Here is a 21757-nt window from a genome sequence, read left to right as displayed (position 1 = left end):
ACCATAAGGACGATTTTAGTAATTTACTTTAATTTTTTTGGAACGACAAATACCAAGTGGAAGCCCTTCCGCCTTTTATAGTGGAAACCCGGGTTCGAGCTCCTTTACAGAGCAAACCCTCACCCTTTTTATGTTAAATATTTAATATAGTTCATTTTTCAAATATAAATTTTATATCGATTGTCTAAAAATTTTATTTGTTTTTTTTTTATTTTTATAAATATGACCTAGTAATTTTTTTCATATTTTTTTTGTAACATTTTAGATATAATGTATATTTAAAGAATACCAAGCCAATTAAATATATGAGTTTTATAGAATATTTTAGATTAGAAACAAATAGATTATTTAAATTTTCGTAAAAAAACAACTATTGAAAAATATTAATCATTGAAGATGTCATTTATTTAGAAATTAAAATTAGTGAAATGATAAATTGATATATATATATATATATATATATATATATATATATATATATATATATATATATATATATATATATATATATATATATATATATTTAAATTATAACATAACTAAACCATTGGAGCTCTAAATAATATTTAAGTGTTTAGTGTTTAGGATTCATGAGTTTTTAATATGGATTCGTGGCCCCCACTACAACTCTCTGCTTTTTGCAATGATAAGGTGATAGGGCTCAATCATTTGGACGAAATGCCAAGACACTAAAGTGGTCACATATCGCCAAGACACTAAAGTGGTCACATATCATCTCCTGACCAACTCATAGTTGAACCCCATGGCTTGAACACTGTACCTCCTATATTTAGAGGTGAGTGTCTTACCCGATTGACAACTAGGTATTTGATTTTTCCTTACTTTTATTTAAATTTGATACATGTTTGTTTCATTGTTTGGAGTTGTTAAATGTTCTAAAAAATGTGTCGTACTTTTTTGGAGTTACTCTTGGAAAAACAAACATCAACTGTTTTTGCCTTTTTAGCTTTTTTGTTAGTGTGGATTGGCTTTAAATCATCAATAATTAATCAGTTATATAATTCTGTAACATTAACATTATATAAATAATTCAATTGGGACATATAAGAACTACTTAAAGAAGAGAATTTTGTTAATGGTCGTAAAATGAGTGATGAAAATGAAATAGAGTACTATATAAACGTGATGTGCTTGGATCTGTGATTATTTAAAAATATAATTATTAAAATTAAAAATATATATAAAAATTGTTTTATATTTAATATATAATTACAATTTACAAAATATTGCCCTCCAAGAATTTGTCCGAGATTTTGCATCACATGACTGGAATACCGTTGCGGTTCTCGTTCGGTCTTGTTGATGATCGCCCTCTCTCCGTGGATAGAAATGCATCCGAATCTAAAGCTCAGATTCATCAATCTCTGAAAATCTGCTTCAATTTGATCGATCATCACACATGAAACAACACGTACTCCAATGGATCCGAACCCCAAAAATTTCCCAATTCTCTCCTACGTCATGAACAGGCTGCCCACCATGAAACGATCTAACATGCAGGAGGGAGACATCGAACAACCGCCGTCGATGCCTCATTTTACTTCCAAATTGACAGATCGTTCGTCCTTCAATCCGCCACCATATTTCGAACTCACTGAACGGATGCCTCACCTAACAGATCCTCGGCTCCTGACTTCCATGCGTGCAGCCGTGGCCGATGTTTCTCAGACACGATCGCTACTCAAGACCCTTGGTGAGCGTCCTGATCATGAAGCTGTGGACATGGCGAAGGCCAGGCTTGCAGAGATTGATTCGACGTTGTCGAACGACCTCGACGAGATCACTTTATCAGATAAGGTCGACCCGGAGGAGGACAAACGGAAGAAGGCAATCGAGAGGGAGAGACAGATGCACAAAACTCTGATCTCGCTGGATCAAATGCATGAATCGTATGATAAAATGTTGAGCGAGGCGGAGAAGAGACTTGAGAAAATTTATGAGTCGGTTAAGGAGGGAAACAACCCGCTTCCGGGTGGTGATGAAGGGAGCTCCGCCGTCGCCGAGGAGTTGACGGAGGAAGTGGTTGCAATTCTGACAGATGCATTGTCCAACGGTGCTCAAAGGATTGATTTATCAGAGAGACGATTGCCGTTTCTGCCTGAAGCCTTTGGAAAGATTCATACATTGGTTCACCTTAACCTATCCTCCAATCAGCTTGAGGTTTGCCGTCTATGATTATATTTATCCTCTGATATTCTTATTATCCAAATATATTGGTTAATTTAATCTTCTTCATTCGATCATTTTCAGATCTTAATTCCATGTATGACCACAGCCTGTAGAAGAACAGAAATCTAGGACCAAAATTTTGGAATTTGCACAATAACTCTCTTAACTTATGGTTTGATAACAAGATTTCTAAATATTTAGCCCTCCCCTAACTGCAACACATGTATTGATTTTGAGAAATCTAACAAATCGATGAACCTTATCCTGCTGTTTCTTTCTGCCATTGATGAACCTTGATGCATTGGAACAGGTGATTCCCGATTCCGTTGCTGGACTTGAGAACCTTGAGGAGCTTAATGTTTCTTCCAATATTTTGACGTCTCTACCAGATTCCATCGGCTGTTTGCACAAGTTGAAGATCCTTGATGTCTCTAGCAACAAACTTGATTCCTTACCAGATAGCATTTGTCACTGCAGGTATACATTTTCTGCTTAATTCTTTTTCTTTTTCTTAGCAGAAAGAAGAATCAAGTGATAACGAAAATCTCTCTTGCATTGCATGTTCTAATTAGGTCACTGGAAGAATTTGATGGCAGTTTCAACAAGCTAACATATCTACCCACAAAGATGGGGTATGAACTCTTAAAGCTAAAGAAGCTCGCAATCGCTCTTAACAAGGTACGAAACTTCCCTACCTCTATCGGCGACATGAAATCTCTTCGGTACCTCGACGCCCACTTCAACGAGCTCCGAGGCCTCCCAGATTCCATCGGAAAGTTATCAAATCTGGAGGTACTTAACCTAGGAAGCAATTTCAGCGACCTACAAGAACTCCCGGACACAATCGGCGATCTAACCAGTCTGAGAGAACTCGACGTCAGCAACAATCAACTCCAGGAGCTTCCGTTGACCTTCGGCCGCCTTGACAAGCTGATCAAACTCAACGTCGAACAGAATCCGCTGGTGGTTCCTCCGAAAGAAGTCGTGCAGAAGGGGATCCAAGCTGTGAAGGTGTACATGGCTCAGAGGTGGTTCGATGTGTTGGTGGAGGAGGAGGAGAAGAATCGACGGGAAGCGGAGGCGTTGGCTCAGGCGAGTTGGTTGTCTCGTAGTAAGTCGTATTTGACAGGTGCCGTCGTTGGTGCTGCTGGGACGGTTTCTTTGTATCTGGGAGCCGGAGATAGCGAAGATCCTTATCTTGAAGAGGCACGATGATGAGTGTCGTTTATTTGCTAATCAAATAATCCAGGTTTGGTTCTTATTTTGGGTCAAAATTAATACGTGGATAAAGTTTTTTTGAAGGCGAGAAAATAAACTACAAATAATGGGTTCATGTAGCCTCGTTTTGGGCTTGTTTTGTTGGGTTAGCAGAATAATTGGATTGGCATGTAATGTGCTGAACTTGATTCCATCACAATAAGTTCTTTCAATTTTATTTTTGTTAATGAATTATTTTAATTTTGTAAGTTTTTTTTTTTTGTTCTATTTGAGTAGGATAACTATTTATACGTTTGTGATCATATGTTTAGGGTGGTTTTATTGTCGTTGGGTGTTTGGATTTGTGTTTGAATAAGATTACGCTGAATAATTGGGTATATATATATATATATATATATATATATATATATATATATATATATATATATATATATATATATATATATATATATATATATATATATATATATATATATATATATATATATTTGTTATATAGGAAAATGGAACTGTAGTCTTACAATATTTTCGGAATTGATATAATTAGTATTTAAACTATTTTTCTTGCTTTAAGGGAGTATAAGATTGATTTTGCCGATTCTAAATAGTCACTTTGGACCAAATGAATGAGTAAACCGGTTACCCCCAGTCATATTACTAAATTAATATGTCATATAGACAACACTTCATTTCACCCTCTTCTCCTTCCATCTACGTTAATTTCTCATCTTCCTCTTCCCCTTTTCTTTTCTCCATTAACTAAATACATCAGATGGGGCAAGTGTATGTATTTTGTGTTTGTGGTGGGTATAGGCTCCAACAAATGGAGACGAAAGCATCAATCAAGACATGAATGCACAACCAAATTGCCAACTTTCATATTGTGGTCAAAACCTAAATAATGTTTGATTCCCTTTCAGGTTAATCGGTCAACAATACCAAACTTGCGACTTTCTGGGCTTCGATCTCTGGTGTGTAAGACCCAGTACGATGCTTATCAACATCTCCACCTCCGACAAGTTTGCCGTCCGGAGCATCAACTACTGATCTGGTGACTAAAACAATCGGAGCATCAAATCCGGTTTTATCATATCAATCTCCCTATGTACACTTAAAATCTTGATTTTTGGGGCTTCTCCTAGTTATTCCCCCAAATTCATGATTTTTGGGGCTTCTGCTAGTTATTCCCAATCATTCCGATTCATCACCCGAAAGAATTTCCAAACAAGAAGGTATTTTATCACATCTGAATCTAACATGTTTATCAAATATAAATCTCACATGTTTTATCAACTTCGAACTAACATTACTTAACAATTTTGACCGACACTTGAATTGATCTGGCAAGTAAAAAGAATATGAATTTATAAACTTGGAATGTCAATTTTGACTTTTTCATTTGACCATTCAAAAGAATCAATCAATCTTCCTTGACAACATTTACAAAGCATCAAGAGGTATTTGGTATTAGTAGGAGCATATGTACATTACAATTACTTTACATCATTAAGATTGAATGAAATTTCACTGATTCGATTTATTTTGAGATGCACCAACTTCAATTCTCACAATTCTGATAACGAATTCATCAACCATCGTCAAATTAAAAGTGTCGATAACAAACAAACCTCACTGTTTGAATTAGTGGTGCTTTGATCCAATTAAATGATATTGATGGTGGGTTAATCTGTATTTAGTCAATCATTCAAACACTTGGTCAAAATTATTTCTTTGACTTTCAATTGGATATGAATGAAGTCACATCAGCTGAAAGTGTTTATATGGCTTATGAATCATGTTATACTATTAGGTAGCATTAACCAAAAAAGAAGGTAGACATCAACGTTATACCTCCATAAAGCCTAAAAAAAGTTTAGGGACCATGTAGACCAAAACGTGAAACTTCGATCGTGTAACGTCCCAAAAACATAGTAAAATTTTTCCGTTTTAAAAAAAAATTAAACAATTTTTCCATAAAACATAAGACACAAAAACATTGTTTATCACAATCATATCAAAAAATTAGAGTGTCAAAATCATAGTACCTCTCAAAACATAAGGACCACTGGACGATGTGTACAAGCATGTCTTCGCCTTGCCCAGATTCTCAAAAGATAATTTCAAGAAACGAAAGGTCTGATCTTTACACTCATGCAATGTCCATAATGCTTCCTTTTGTGAAATAGCTTCTAAAATGGCTACCTAGGTCTATATCTACAATGGAACAACATAAAGCAGGATGGTTGGGACTTTCTGAACCCCTTAAGATCCAGATCTAAGAGTTATTCCACCTTGGGACCTCATAAGCTTCGAATCCAATCTAAAGAAGGAGTAAGAAAACCCTAGATTCAAGTAGATCACCATAAACACGAGATTTGAGCATAGATCTATACCTCTAGTAGCCTCTTCTGATAAAATGGTAGCAGATCTGAGCTCCTTAACCCGTCTAGCTTGCCCTCCTTCCTTCTTTCTTGCAAAATTACACTAAGGATGATGAAAATGGCTTCCTCTCTCTCTCTCTCTCTCTCTCTCTCTCACTATGCTCTCTGGTTCTCTGGTGCTCTCAAGGGTGAAAGTGGTCGCAAATAAGGGCCATAAGACCCTTTAAATAGGGCACAGGCCCGAGGATTTAAGGTTTCTGGCCACAGCGTGGACTCGTCGAGTCGACTCCCCGACTCGTCGAGTCCCTTCATTAAATCCAGTCAGCAAATCGTGATCCTACTCGACGAGTCTAGGCGTCAACTCGTCGAGTCCCTCTTCTTGAAAAAAATAAATAATAAAAATATGATACCTGGAATTCCGAATGTTACAGAAATATTTATTTGTATATAATATATACCTAATTTTAAGAAGCAATAGTCACAGGTTGCAGGTGTCAACATATGTTGTCCTCCCATGGAGGCAACAGGTGTACACATTTGTAACTGAGAAGACACATTCATTGCATTTTGTGGGTGCCCAAATGATGATGTGATAAACTGAAACAAGAGTACAATAACAATGTAAATTTATTTGTTATAATAGACAAATAAATGAAAGTAGGTTCTAATTTTTAACATTTAACCGAAAGGGTACACAGGTCTTACAGTAAATGAAGAACCAAGAGGTCCTATGCACACACTAACCAACTTCGCATTTGCATATTGAATAAGAAAACTTTTAAATTAAATCACTCAAAACAGGAGGTAGCCACCGCATGATAAATTTATTAAATGAGGTAAATCATAATTACATATATGACGATTTAAAAAGAAAAATTTATTCCTTAATACTTATTTCATTTTTTCTTTTTGCTATTATACCATATTATATATTAGGATGATTGCCAATTGAAACACACAAAACCGTTCCAATTTTAACAAAACTAAAATAAGAAGGGCTAAAATCCATGGTCTAAAAAAACCTTACCACAAACTCATAAAACATTGTATCATAACTGACTTTAAATTTGATTTACATAAACTATAAGATGATAAAAGGTTCTATGATAGCATTTTTGTCTTCATACAAAAAATTAGATAAAATGCATTCACACTGATTCCACAAACATGAATGTTACATGGAATAGGCCCAAATACTTAGCAATAAAATGTAAAGTTGTGAACTTGTAATACTGCAACTTTTACCATTTAACTTTTCTCCAACACATTTCATCGAACGCCTTTAGGGCACACCCTAAATCATCATGCCTTATAGAACATCACTAATGAAATTAAAAATTAAATTGACCAACATCAAATGGATTAAAATAAAAAAACGCCCTTAACACCATTACCAAATCGCATACCAAAATTTTGCCAAAAAGGATATAAGAATATGATTATCCGTGATTAGAAATAAAGAGGAAGATCGTCTCATGGTTTACCAATAAAAAAGATATAAGAATCTTATTACCTGGTCAATAAGAACAGTGACATAAATGGTGATGAAGATATTTGTAACATCCCATTTAAAATATAATAATTAAATAATAAACCCGGAGCCCCGAGAAGTAATTTTATTATTATTATTTTATGTTGTTATAGACAAAATCAAATAATAATTAACGGGGTGTTGGTTTCAGGAAGCCAAATGTCATGATTTAGAGTCTCGGGGGTTAAAATGTAATTTCGGGATTTGTTTGAAAAGGATTTCAGAGGTTAGGGTGTATTTGGAAAATATTGTACCTAAATTGTCATGAATTATGAGAGATGGGGGTTATTTGGTAAATATTGGATCAAAGTTGAAAGGATTTTAAGGAGTCAGGGGTTAAATTGTAATTTTAGGGTTTAATATGAAAGGAAAGGAGAAGGAGGGGCGGGTTTTGTCAATATGGATAAGAGTTTTGAAGGGAGTGGTATAAACTGTTGCATTGCCTCGTAGCCCTAAACCTAATTCCTTTACATCAACCGCAACCCACCTTATACCTCCCATTTTTCCCCAGCCGCCACCACCATGCGAGAGCTCCTTCAGCCACCATTACATCGCCACGAGTCGGTCACCGTCCTTGCCACCCACCACCCCGCTATCGGGGTCACAAACGACCGTACGAGCACCGTAGTATCCATTATGTCGCCATAAATTTGCTGCAGTCGTTCGCTGCTGCTACGCCGCCACCTCCTTCGCTTCTCCCCGTTAGCTACCGCTGCAAGCCACCGTGAAGAACAGTTGGGTTCGAGTTTGTCAGCTGAGGCGTGTATATGTGTTCGTCTGGCCAGAAAAATCCAAGGAAAAACCACCATGGCTGCCGGCCATGGTGGCTGTCGCAGATGACGCTGTTGTTGCCGCTTTCCTGCCACCATCTACCACCGCTTGTCGCCTCCAGGTTGCTGATGGGTGTGTTTGTGTGGCCAGATCTTGTTATATGCATTTTGGGTGTTGCTTCACGAGGTTGGTTGTGCCCTTTTGGCCGCAAACCATGGAAAAACCACCATGGCTGCAAACCATGGTGGTTATCACCACGTTTCTGTTCTGCCACCACCAGCCGTCGTGTGGTGGTGGCTGTATGCGTGTCTGTATGTGTGACATCCCCTAATTTCTCGGCCAGAAAAGACCGATTTAATTTATTCTTTTTAAAATAAAATCAGAGAAATCTTTTTAAAAGATGTTGCGGAATTGGTCCCCAAACAAAATATGATAAAAGTTTATCAAAACCCTTCATTAAGAAGGTATATGTTTTCCATATATATATATCAAAACCTCGGGATGTCATGTTCCGATACAGATCCAAAAACATAAACAAGACATTATAAGCCTTTCAACAGTTATTTACAACTACTGGCCTATAATCCAAAAATCTCTCGTTGTCCTCCGACTATGCTCGGGGTCCACTACCTGTAACATAAAAAGCTGAGTGGGTCAGGCTTGGGAGCCTGGTGAGCATATAGGGTTTTCAACCCACAATAATAATAAACTTACTAAGTTCATCAATCAACAATAATCCTGATTACCCATTTCCGTTATCCTCACTTTATGTCCCTAAACACTTGTCACAAGGGACCTAGCCTAAAGAATATCATCGGGATGGACACTACTGCTAAGGGGTTTCCTCAGCCATACATGTCCTAAAGGCAACCATGAGGGGGATGGAGTACAGCGAATGAACACTCTTAGTTCATTAACACCTACAGGTTGCGGACCTGTTAATGTTTCCCACTGGACTGTCTAGAAAGTCCGTGGTCGTCATCCAAACTCCGCTAGATGACTGGATCTCAAAACACATCGAGGCCTCTCATCAATTTTATTTTATCACACATCACAATCTACCCATGTTCTACTGAACATATTTGTAGATAAAAATACTTATACAGTTTAAAACTTGTATAAAACATCAACACAACAATCACCTCAAATAAATAATTAATATATTTACACATAGCACGTATTATAAGGTAAATACTTCATATCTATGTGTAAAATGAAAGTGACTATACACTCACATGATTTGATGATAATCGGGCAGCAATTCGTTTCCTAAAACGATCGTTTCTAATAAAACCGGGAGTTTTATTGAGAAACCGGACTTTGTAAAAGTCGGGCTTCGAAACCGAAAAGATAAATTTTCCGGGCTTCTCGGGCACTTCGTGGGGTATTCCGGGCTTTACAATTGATACCGGGGCTTTGCGGGATGTTAATATGAAGAAAATATGGGTTTAGGGGCTAAATATGGCAAAATTCCAAAAATACCCGGGAGGTCTCGCACCCTCCTATTTATAGGGGGAAGCTTCTGATCGGACGGTCAGAAGTCTTCTGATCCGACGGCTGAGAAGGCTCGCAGAGGGGGAGGCTCGCATGAGGGTTGTGCGTGCGAAGGGCTCTCTGGCGGCTTGTGATTGGACCGAGGTCTAGGGTCCGAAGTAGGGGGTTCGTGGCGCCTGCGAGGGTTCGGACTCATGAGTCACTACACACGCGTCGGATGCGAGGCTCGCCACCGAGGCTTCTACATGTAGTCAGCGGATTGGACCGCAGCTCGGACTCGGAAGGAAATGACACGCCTCGCCAGGTGGCTTCGGTGACTCAGCAGGTTCCGGATACGTGGCACATGCGAAGCGAGGACACGTGGCACTTCCGGGTGAAGCCTATTTATGCGAAATTTCTCGAATTTTGTGCCAAAATCTTCTAAAATTCATAACTTTCGCATACGAGCTCCATTTTTGACGTTCTTTATATGCACGCGTAGCTAAAATTAAGATCTAGAACTTCCGTTTAGACTTCGTCGGCTAATTTTGACGTTAAATTTTATATTATTATTTTTAACAGACCGGGACAGGAAATCCGTTAAAAATTCATAACTTCTTCATCCGACGTCCGTTTTCGTCAGACTTTTTACCGTTGTGCTCCTAATGACGAGACCTTCAATTCTCGTTTAGGTTGTATCGGCTAAAAATCGCTCGATCTAAAATTCGAGTTTTTTAGCTGTCTACTGCTACGCTGAAACTTCGAAAAATCATAACTTCCTCATACGAAGTCAGATTTGGGCGTTCTTTTTATCGAACTTCTCGGTTTAACGAATACTACAACTTTCGTTTAGATTACTAAGGCTAAAAAGTAGTTTATCAAAAACTCACTTTTTACGACATTCAGCACCGTGCCGGTTTTGTCGCGAAACTTCGACAGGTCATAACTTCTTCGTTATAACTCGGATTTTGGTATTCTTTATATCCCCGAAATCCTTGTTTCGACCACTACAACTTTATGTAAAGATATCAGGCTTATCTCACACTTTAATTTTGACGCTTATTTTTATTCTTAATTAATTAAGCCCTAATAATTAAGCATAAAACACATAATTCACATAATATTCACATAACTCCTTTTCATTTCTTCAAAATGAGTTACAAAGGTTAACCTAGACTATCAACTCAATATAAATGCCTAGGCTAGAAACACGAGTGTTACAATTCTCTCCCCTTAGGATGATTCCGTCCCCGGAATCACATATCACCAAACAACTGCGGTTAGCGACTCATCATGTCACTCTCCGTTTCCCAAGTGAGATTTGGTCCATTCGTATGTTTCCAGCGCACAAGCACTAAGTCGACCATCTTGCGTCGTAACTTCATAGTCTTACGGTCAACGATTGCCTCATGTTCTTCGATCAACCTCTTGTTTTCATCCAACCTTAACTCAGAAATCGGAATTATGTTGGGCACATCTCCTGTGAACTTTCTCAAATAACACACATGAAAGGTGTTATGAATACCCTCTAGTTCTTCCGGTAACTCTAGCTTGTAAGCTTGATTCCCGATTCTCTGAAGAACTTTAAATGGTCCAATAAACCTTGGACTCAACTTCCCTCTCTTACCAAATCTTATAAGTCCCTTCCACGGCGAGACTTTAAGTAAAACCGAATCTCCAACATCGAAGGATATCGGTTGTCTTTTCTTGTCAGCATAACTCTTTTGTCGATCTTGAGCAGCTAACATCCTTTCCCTTATCACTTTCAACTTTTTAGCAGTCTCATGGACTATTTCAGGTCCTATAAACTGCTTTTCCCCAGATTCCAGCCAACATGATGGCGTTCGACACTTCTCCCCATACAAAGCGTGATAAGGTGCCATCTTAATGCTTGAGTGGAAACTATTATTATAGGAGAATTCTACTAAAGGTAAGTGTTCATCCCAGTTACCTTGGAATTCTAGGGTACATGCTCTCAGCATATCCTCCAATGTTTGAATCATTCGCTCGCTCTGACCATCGGTTTGCGGATGGTAAGCTGTACTCAAACACAACTTGGTACCCAATTCCTCTTGTAGACTCCTCCAAAACCTTGAGGTAAAACGGCTGTCACGATCGGACACAATCGTTAACGGAACACCGTGAAGCCTCACAATTTCCTTCACATAAGAATTCGCAAGTTTATCCATAGACCACTTCTCTTTGGCTGCTATGAAATGCGCACTCTTAGTGAAGCGATCAACGACCACCCAAATCATGTCGTGACCGTTCCTTGTTCTGGGCAGTTTAGTCACAAAATCCATGGTGATGTCTTCCCATTTACCCATGGGTACGGGTAAAGGTTCTAAACTCCCATACGGTTTCTGATGTTGTGCCTTAACCCTAGCACAAGTTACACACTCGGCCACATACTTAGCAACATCGAGCTTCATCGTCGGCCACCAATAATAGGGTTTTAGATCCCTATACATTTTCGTACTGCCGGGATGAATCGAGTACATGGTCTTGTGAGCTTCTTCCATCAGAAGATCTCTTATTCCGCCTGTCTTAGGTACCCAAATTCTATCTTGAAATACCTTCAACCCTTGGTTGTTTGTACCGAACACTAACGTTTTTCCTAAACGTTCTTCCTTTCGGTCATTTTTCTCTAAAGCTTCCTCTTGAGCTTTCTTTATACTTTCCACAATTGTCGAGACAACTTCAATTCTCAACGCTCTTGGCCTTTTCTTTTCAAGGTTTACCTTCCGATTGAGAGCATCGGCAACAACATTTGCTTTACCAGGGTGGTAAAGTATCTCACAGTCGTAGTCCTTGAGTAACTCTAGCCAGCGTCGTTGCCTCATATTCAATTCCTTCTGATTAAAGAGATATTGGAGACTCTTATGATCAGTGAAAAGTTTACACTTGGTGCCATAAAGATAATGCCTCCATATCTTCAAGGCAAATACTACCGCTGCCAACTCCAAATCATGAGTGGGGTAGTTCTTTTCATGTTCCTTCAATTGCCTCGATGCATACGCGATCACTTTATCCCTTTGGGTCAGAACACAACCTAACCCAACTCCGGATGCATCGCTATAAACTGCAAATTCATCAACTCCTTCAGGAAATGAAAGAATCGGTGCTTCATACAATCTCTTCTTCAACTTCTCAAAGGCTTCCTTATGCTTCTCATTCCAAGCATAAGTGGCTCCTTTGTGGGTCAAAGCTGTTAATGGAGTAGCAATCGAAGAAAAGCCTTGGATAAACCTTCGGTAATATCCAGCTAATCCTAAAAAGCTTCGAATCTCCGTAGGACTTTTTGGTTGTTCCCACTTCATTACAGCTTCAATCTTTGCTGGGTCAACCATTATTCCTTCTTGGTTAACCACATGACCTAAAAATTGGACTTCTTGAATCCAAAATTCACACTTGGAGAACTTTGCATACAGCTTCTCCTTTTTCAGGACTTCTAGCACTTCACGCAGATGCTTTTCATGCTCCTGCTTGCTTTTCGAATAAATCAAGATATCATCTATGAATACTATCACGGATTTATCTAAGAATGGTTTACAAACCCTATTCATCAAATCCATGAAAGCTGCTGGGGCATTGGTTAGTCCGAACGACATAACTAAAAATTCATAGTGTCCATATCTCGTTCTAAAAGCAGTCTTTTCGATATCCTGCTCTCTCACCTTTAGTTGATGGTATCCTGACCTAAGATCGATCTTCGAGAAATAGCTCAAACCCTGCAACTGGTCGAACAAGTCATCGATCCTTGGCAATGGGTACTTGTTCTTTATCGTCACTTTGTTCAGCTCTCTGTAATCGATGCACATTCTCATGCTTCCGTCTTTCTTCTTTACAAATAACACAGGGGCTCCCCAGGGTGATGAACTAGGTCGAATGAAACCTTTGTCCAATAACTCCTGAAGTTGTGTCATAAGTTCTTTCATTTCGGTTGGCGCTAATCGATAAGGTGCTTTCGCTATCGGCGTCGTTCCTGGTAACAAGTCGATACAAATTTCTACTTGTCGATCAGGGGGCAATCCGGGAAGATCTTCGGGAAAGACTTCCGGATAATCGCACACCACCGGAATATTCTGCACCTCCTTCTTTTCTATCTTGGCATCGATCACGAACGCTAGATATGATGTACATCCCTTGGTCAAACACTTTCTGGCTTTCATTAGGGAAATGATTCCAGAGTTTATTCTGCATTTGTCTCCGTACACCATAAACGACTCTTTCCCTGGCGGGTTTACTTTTACTATCTTCTTTCTACATAGTATTTCTGCATCATTGGCGCTAAGCCAATCCATTCCTAAAACTATGTCGAATCCATTTAACTCGATAGGCAATAATTCCTCTTGGAACTTATTCCCATCCAAGTCAATGAGGATGTTTTTCATACGATGGCTAACAGGTACAAACTTGCCACTAGCAATCTCGACTAATAAGGCATTAACTAGCCTATCTACAGGCAAAGCTAGCTTTCTATCAAATTCATGCGATATAAAGGAGTAATTGGCTCCAGAATCAAACAAAATTTGGGCAGGCAATTCGTTTACGAGAAAGGTACCTGAAGCGACATCGACTTCTTCTTTTGCAGCTTCAAGTGTCATCTGAAAGGCTCTCGCCTTCGGCTTTGGTGGTAGATTGGGCTTTGCGGCATCCTTCATCTTTGGACAGTCTTTAAAAACATGCCCTACTTCATGGCACTCAAAACATACCCTCTTGTCGGACGGACACACGTTGGCATAATGTCCAGTCTTTCCACATTTGAAGCAAGTCACCTCCTCACTACATCTCCCAGAGTGCTTTCTCTTGAACTTCTCACACCATTTCACTTCACCTCCTCCTCCTCCAAACTTCTTGGACTTAGAAAATTTGCTTTTCTTGTTGGAACCCGGAGTTCCTTCAAATTTTCTCTTTTCACCAACTTCTGCCCTCTCCAGACCCTTCTCCTTGATCTGAACCTCGACATTCTTAGCAGCCCATATGGCGGCTTTCAAAGTGGTTGCTTGCTTAACCATCGGACCAAAGTCTGCTAGTAATCCGAGGGAAAACTTGTTGACCTTAGAGAGTTCAGTTGGAACTAGATGAGGAACTAGCTTCATCTTTTCCATAAAACTAGCAGCGTATTCAGTAACGCTCATCTTTCCTTTCTTTAAATTCTGAAACTCATTGTTGATTTCCAGAAGATCCTGCTCAGAGCAGTACTGCAATTTCAGTTGGACCACAAATTCTTCCCAAGACATCTTACTAGCTTCACCCTTGGGCATCGAATCAGCTAGTAACTTCCACCAGCTCAACACACCAGGCTTTAACAGAGGAATTGCAAGTGCGGTCTTTTGTTTGTTGCTGCACTCGCAACTTTCAAACATCGTCTCCATTTCGGAGATCCAATTCATGACTTCCACCGGTGTCGGACTCCCAGATAGACACAGCGGTTTGGATGCCATGAAATCTTTGTATTTGCATCCGCGTCCATCAACTCCTCCATCCTGGTTGTTTTGTCTAACTATCGGTGGGTTGGCTTGACCAAGAGTCCCACTGTAGTTCCCTCCTACTGATTGCCCTTCATTCAATACGGGCTGTTCAACAGGCATCATAGTCTCTTCCCTATGTTGTTGTAGTAATCGCCTTGTCTCCTCCATTTGGCGATCTAACATCATTTGCATCATTGCTTGTACCCCAGCCATCGTCATTGGCTCAGGTGCAGCTCCTACAATAGGTACTTGCTCAACTACTTGAGGTTGAGGCTGTTGATCCCGGTTTCCGTTTGCATTTGCAGCTCCACTACGAGTTATGGCCATTACAATCTATATAACGAATAAGGCGAATTTAGGTCTTTATCCTTGTTAGACATGTCAATTCCCTTATCACTCCGAAACGTTTACGTGTTAGTTCTAATCTCGTAATCATACGCTTAGAATCCTACACACATAAGGTTTCCAGATCCGGCCGGCAACAGACCATAGATCCGAACAAATAATGGCACACATGGCAAACACATAGCATTTAGCACATAAGGGCATTTTAGGCATCTTCCCTAAAATAAACTAGTGCTCGTGTCTAAAATATGGTAGACACTCATCTCACAATCATCACTTAGCATTCTAAGTTCAAGTCTTAGAAATTCTACAATTTCTTAGTTCGCTTAAACTAATGCTCTGATACCAACTGTGACATCCCCTAATTTGTCGGCCAGAAAAGACCGATTTAATTTATTCTTTTTAAAATAAAATCAGAGAAATCTTTTTAAAAGATGTTGCGGAATTGGTCCCCAAACAAAATATGATAAAAGTTTATCAAAACCCTTCATTAAGAAGGTATATGTTTTCCATATATATATATCAAAACCTCGGGATGTCATGTTCCGATACAGATCCAAAAACATAAACAAGACATTATAAGCCTTTCAACAGTTATTTACAACTACTGGCCTATAATCCAAAAATCTCTCGTTGTCCTCCGACTATGCTCGGGGTCCACTACCTGTAACATAAAAAGCTGAGTGGGTCAGGCTTGGGAGCCTGGTGAGCATATAGGGTTTTCAACCCACAATAATAATAAACTTACTAAGTTCATCAATCAACAATAACCCTGATTACCCATTCCCGTTATCCTCACTTTATGTCCCTAAACACTTGTCACAAGGGACCTAGCCTAAAGAATATCATCGGGATGGACACAACTGCTAAGGGGTTTCCTCAGCCATACATGTCCTAAAGGCAACCATGAGGGGGATGGAGTATATCGAATGAACACTCTTAGTTCATTAACACCTACAGGTTGCGGACCTGCTAATGTTTCCCACTGGACTGTCTAGAAAGTCCGTGGTCGTCATCCAAACTCCGCTAGATGACTGGATCTCAAAACACATCGAGGCCTCTCATCAATTTTATTTTATCACACATCACAATCTACCCATGTTCTACCCAACATATTTGTAGATAAAAATACTTATACAGTTTAAAACTTGTATAAAACATCAACACAACAATCACCTCAAATAAATAATTAATATATTTACACATAGCACGTATTATAAGGTAAATACTTCATATCTATGTGTAAAATGAAAGTGACTATACACTCACATGATTTGATGATAATCGGGCAGCAATTCGTTTCCTAAAACGATCGTTTCTAATAAAACCGGGAGTTTTGTTGAGAAACCGGGCTTTGTAAAAGTCGGGCTTCGAAACCGAAAAGATAAATTTTCCGGGCTTCTCGGGCACTTCGTGGGGTATTCCGGGCTTTACAATTGATACCGGGGCTTTGCGGGATGTTAATATGAAGAAAATATGGGTTTAGGGGCTAAATATGGCAAAATTCCAAAAATACCCGGGAGGTCTCGCACCCTCCTATTTATAGGGGGAAGCTTCTGATCGGACGGTCAGAAGTCTTCTGATCCGACGGCTGAGAAGGCTCGCAGAGGGGGAGGCTCGCATGAGGGTTGCGCGTGCGAAGGGCTCTCTGGCGGCTTGTGATTGGACCGAGGTCTAGGGTCCGAAGTAGGGGGTTCGTGGCGCCTGCGAGGGTTCGGACTCATGAGTCACTACACACGCGTCGGATGCGAGGCTCGCCACCGAGGCTTCTACGTGTAGTCAGCGGATTGGACCGCAGCTCGGACTCGGAAGGAAATGACACGCCTCGCCAGGTGGCTTCGGTGACTCAGCAGGTTCCGGATACGTGGCACATGCGAAGCGAGGACACGTGGCACTTCCGGGTGAAGCCTATTTATGCGAAATTTCTCGAATTTTGTGCCAAAATCTTCTAAAATTCATAACTTTCGCATACGAGCTCCGTTTTTGACGTTCTTTATATGCACGCGTAGCTAAAATTAAGATCTAGAACTTCCGTTTAGACTTTGTCGGCTAATTTTGACTTTAAATTTTATATTATTATTTTTAACAGACCGGGACAGGAAATCCGTTAAAAATTCATAACTTCTTCATCCGACGTCCGTTTTCGTCAGACTTTTTACCGTTGTGCTCCTAATGACGAGACCTTGAATTCTCGTTTAGGTTGTATCGGCTAAAAATCGCTCGATCTAAAATTCGAGTTTTTTAGCTGTCTACTGCTACGCTGAAACTTCGAAAAATCATAACTTCCTCATACGAAGTCAGATTTGGGCGTTCTTTTTATCGAACTTCTCGGTTTAACGAATACTACAACTTTCGTTTAGATTAATAAGGCTAAAAAGTAGTTTATCAAAAACTCACTTTTTACGACATTCAGCACCGTGCCGGTTTTGTCGCGAAACTTCGACAGGTCATAACTTTTTCGTTATAACTCGGATTTTGGTATTCTTTATATCCCCGAAATCCTTGTTTCGACCACTAAAACTTTATGTAAAGATATCGGGCTTATCTCACACTTTAATTTTGACGCTTATTTTTATTCTTAATTAATTAAGCCCTAATAATTAAGCATAAAACACATAATTCACATAATATTCACATAACTCCTTTTCATTTCTTCAAAATGAGTTACAAAGGTTAACCTAGACTATCAACTCAATATAAATGCCTAGGCTAGAAACACGAGTGTTACAGTATGTGTGTGTGTGTGTGTTTAGTTTAGCCTAGTGTATGTTTATTTTTGGATTTTTACGTTGTAAGCTGTAATTAGAAATTGGAATAGGTGGTGGCAGCCGCATCCGGCGGCCACCGGCCGCCGTGTCAGGTGGCAGTGTTCCTTTCCTTGTTGTGTTTGATTTGTTTGCGATGCATGAAACCCTAGTGCGCTCAATGAGGCCATAATGGGCCCAAGAGAACCCTAATTGACCTAATAAAACCCTAATGGGCCCAATGAGGCCCAAAGTGACCTAAAAGCCCAACCAATTGACTAATGGGCTATTATTGGGTACGAAACCCTAATTAGGGTTTGGAAAACCCTAATGGATTAAACCCCTAATTTTAGGGATTGATCAGGACACGCACAGGAATTATTTAGTAGGGTTAAAATATTAATTAATAATCATTGGAAAATTAACCTAAGGCATATTGGACTTAATGGATTAAGTTCCTAATGGGTTAAGTAAGAAACACTTAACCCTAATCATCATTTCATGTGAAAATCCTAATCTCACTCGGGCCTTTCTTTTGGGCTTTGGTAATTAGGTTATTAATGGGCCATCCAAGAACAAGCAAATGGACTAGAATAATTTAAGGGGATTTAGGGTAAGGCCCATATGAGGGTTTGGGCCCAATTTGGAAAACTGGGTCGTAGATGGGCCATAGTTTGGGCCTTGATGATTATATGATATTCGGTTTGCCTAGTTTAATCATGATTAGTCTATTTTCCCTTATGTTTATGTGTTTTCCAGTTGTAATTATGGGCTAAAAACCTTTGCTTTCGTTTAGTTAGATGAAACCTAAAACTATGAGTTAGTTTCTTACTTTATGGATTATAAGAACTTGGTTTATACATGTTTTTTATTATCATTACCTAGCATGTTAAAGTTTGTAACATTGTTGCTTAATTTCAAGTGTAGTGTAGCTTAGTGACCATTAAATTACATGAACTTGATTACCTAGTGATTTAGTGACCATAAAATTACTAGAGCTAGGATCGATTAAATCTTAAGTAAGTAATAAAAATAACAAATTTAGCAGTGTTGGAGAACATAATTATGACCATAGTTGTGTTTGCTTAGATAAATCTTACATAGCCCTCTATAACGAATAACTAATTTTGTGTTTTGCTTGTGTATTACCATACAAGGTAGTTCATTAATTGGTGAAAATATTAGTAAATTTGAACTTGAATTGCTAATTTCAATAACTTGGTAACCAACTTCATTAATCCATAAATAAGAACTAACCATAGGAAAAATGTGTATTCGAAACTAAACGAAAGTGTTTTAGTATATTGATTATAATCATTTTTAGTTGAGTGTTTAAGTTTTTCTGAACTTGTAAAATTAGATAAAACCCCCACTTTTAGATGTTTTTTTAGTTTAACTTTTAGTAATTATTTTATTAATTAAATATCGTTCCCTGTGATCGACACCCGACTTACCAAGCTATACTATAATCTGACTAGGTACACTGCCTATATGTGCATAGTTAGTATAAGTTTTTTAGGTTATAAATTTAAAAGTTGATAGGTATATTTTGTGCACATCAAGTTTTTGGCGTCGTTGCCAGGGAACGACTATTTTAGTTGTTAATTTAATTGCTTTAGATTAATCGATCCTTTTTGTAGGGTAAAAACCGCAACAAGTTATTTTTCTGCATTTTTTTTCTTTTTGATTTGTCACCACGTCGTGGGCATCTTGGCCACGTCATGGTTTCCTTACATTATATTTTTAGTTTAGTTATTTTTTTGTTCGTTTTACGCGTTTTTTTTAGTTTTTTAGTAGGAAATATGGGGGAGATCACGACCATGACAATGGAAGAGTACAAGCGACATATGAGGAATGAAAACAGATGGGGTCTTGATCCACCAAAAATCCTAACCACGACAAAGTTTGAAATTCCGGAGCACATTCTTAATATGCTAAAAGATCTACCTTTTTATGGGAGGAGCATGAGGACGCTTATGAGCATATAGAAGAGGTGGTGGAGATTTCACATTATTTTCATGCACATAACGTGAGTAAAGATGCGGTGATGCTTTGAATTTTACCGGTCACATTGAAGGGTGAAGCAAAAGAATGGTTACAATCACTTCCCTTTGGAGCAATCACGACATGGGCTGATTTTAAGACCAAGTTCATCAACCATTTTACCCCTCCTTCAAAAGTGGCAAAGCTTAAGAGAAATATCCAAAAATTTTAACAATTAGAAGGGGAGTCGCTATATGAAGCTTGGGAATGTTACAAGAGATTGTTACGACATTTCCCTCAACATGACTTCAATGTGCATCAAGAAATTTCGATATTTTATGATGGAGTCAATGTGTGTACTCGCCAACTACTAGACTATCAAGGGCCCATGACAAAGAAGGATCTGACTACTAACAAAGCTTTAATTGAAGAATTCGCCAAGCATTCAAGGGAGTATCACAACCTAAGGGGAGAGGATATCATGAGAAGAAGAGCGAATGGAGATGGAGCTTATGAAGTCCTAACAACAGTAATGGTAAAGCTCGATGCCATGGAAAATAGGCTCACAAAGGTGGATAGATCCATTAATATGGTACATGATAGATGCAGAGATTGTGGAGGACCTCATTCTACAAGGGATTGTGATGCGGAGTACAATAGAGAACGAGATGTGAAAGAAATTCAAGAACTTAAGCATGATCTTTATCAAATTGAGCAAGTCCAATCCAAGAAGATAGATGCTCTCGAGTCAATGTTATTCAAATTCATGGAAGCTAGTGAAAAAAGACATGATACAACTGATGCAACACTTAATGTTCAACAAGCATCTATTTTGAGCATCCACACACAAGTTGGGCAATTAACAAAACTTGTACAAGAAAAGCTATCGGATCTACCTTCAAGTAAAGTCGAGTCAATCCCTATGGCTCAAGTTGTGACCGTTGATACAGAAGAAGATGATGAACTGGTGCATATGAAGGACCTTGAAGAGGAATCTAATCAGTCACTCGAAGTAAAAAGTAAAGAAGAAGAAGAGTATCATGACGCTTCTCAGTCGCCACGACGTGGAGGCAATAGTGCCACGTCATGGGCGATAAAAGAAAATTATGATTCCTCAATTGTTGAGCCGTATCGATCATCTCTCCCTTTCCCAACTTGTGCCAATGCAAATTTGGTGAAACAAAAAAACACGAAGTTCCTTAAGCATGATGAATTTGAATGCGTGAAGGAAGAAGAGTGGGAGGAATGGGAGGAGCCTTTACCCGAAGAACAATTGGTAAAAGAAGTGAATTATTCAAAACCTCCAGTTTCAATGCCTATGATTTTTGAGGTGTTTTCTTTTACAAGACCACCAAATCCAGTAACAGAGCCGATTGAAGAAAAAGAAGAAGAGAACGATGAGTCCAATTTTGATAAGAAAAACCCGGAAAGAGACAAGACAAAATCTAAAGACGCGGGAGTGAGGAAAGAACCCAAGAGAAAGCACAAAGAAAATGTCAACCCAACTATGCAAGAAATCTCAAGAAAGGAATTCTACAGATGGGATGCCTACAAATGAACAATGCTCAAAATGATGGAGAACGGGGAGGTTTACACTTCCACCTGAAACAACATAAAGTGGGAAGGAGTCCGGCTCACGATTCTTCA

The 21757-nt window shown here is 38.9% G+C and overlaps 1 protein-coding gene, 1 long non-coding RNA gene and 1 other non-coding gene across 3 annotated transcripts; 1 reads left to right on the top strand and 2 right to left on the bottom strand.

Moving 5' to 3' along the window:
• Positions 1-1164: 1164 nt before the first annotated feature.
• Positions 1165-3026, bottom strand: LOC111904839 (uncharacterized). The gene is made up of 2 exons (XR_002854651.3): positions 2886-3026; positions 1165-2661 (listed from the first exon to the last, which is right to left on the bottom strand). It is a non-coding gene; the product is annotated as an uncharacterized LOC111904839 (long non-coding RNA).
• Positions 1441-3648, top strand: LOC111904830 (plant intracellular Ras-group-related LRR protein 1). Its single transcript, XM_023900545.2, has 3 exons — positions 1441-2181; positions 2501-2667; positions 2763-3648. Exons 1-3 carry the CDS (start codon positions 1441-1443, stop codon positions 3403-3405), a joined length of 1551 nt encoding a protein of 516 aa, XP_023756313.1. The 3' UTR covers positions 3406-3648.
• A 16664-nt stretch (positions 3649-20312) lies between these two features.
• On the bottom strand, positions 20313-20419 carry LOC111904919 (small nucleolar RNA R71). Its single transcript, XR_002854675.1, has one exon. It is a non-coding gene; the product is annotated as a small nucleolar RNA R71 (small nucleolar RNA).
• Positions 20420-21757: the final 1338 nt, after the last annotated feature.

The sequence above is a fragment of the Lactuca sativa genome, chromosome 5 (genome assembly GCF_002870075.4).
Source record: "Lactuca sativa cultivar Salinas chromosome 5, Lsat_Salinas_v11, whole genome shotgun sequence".
In the NCBI taxonomy this organism is placed as follows: domain Eukaryota; kingdom Viridiplantae; phylum Streptophyta; class Magnoliopsida; order Asterales; family Asteraceae; genus Lactuca; species Lactuca sativa.
The sequence above is the reverse complement of the archived record's forward strand: the minus strand, read 5'-3'. Positions and strand labels throughout refer to the sequence as shown.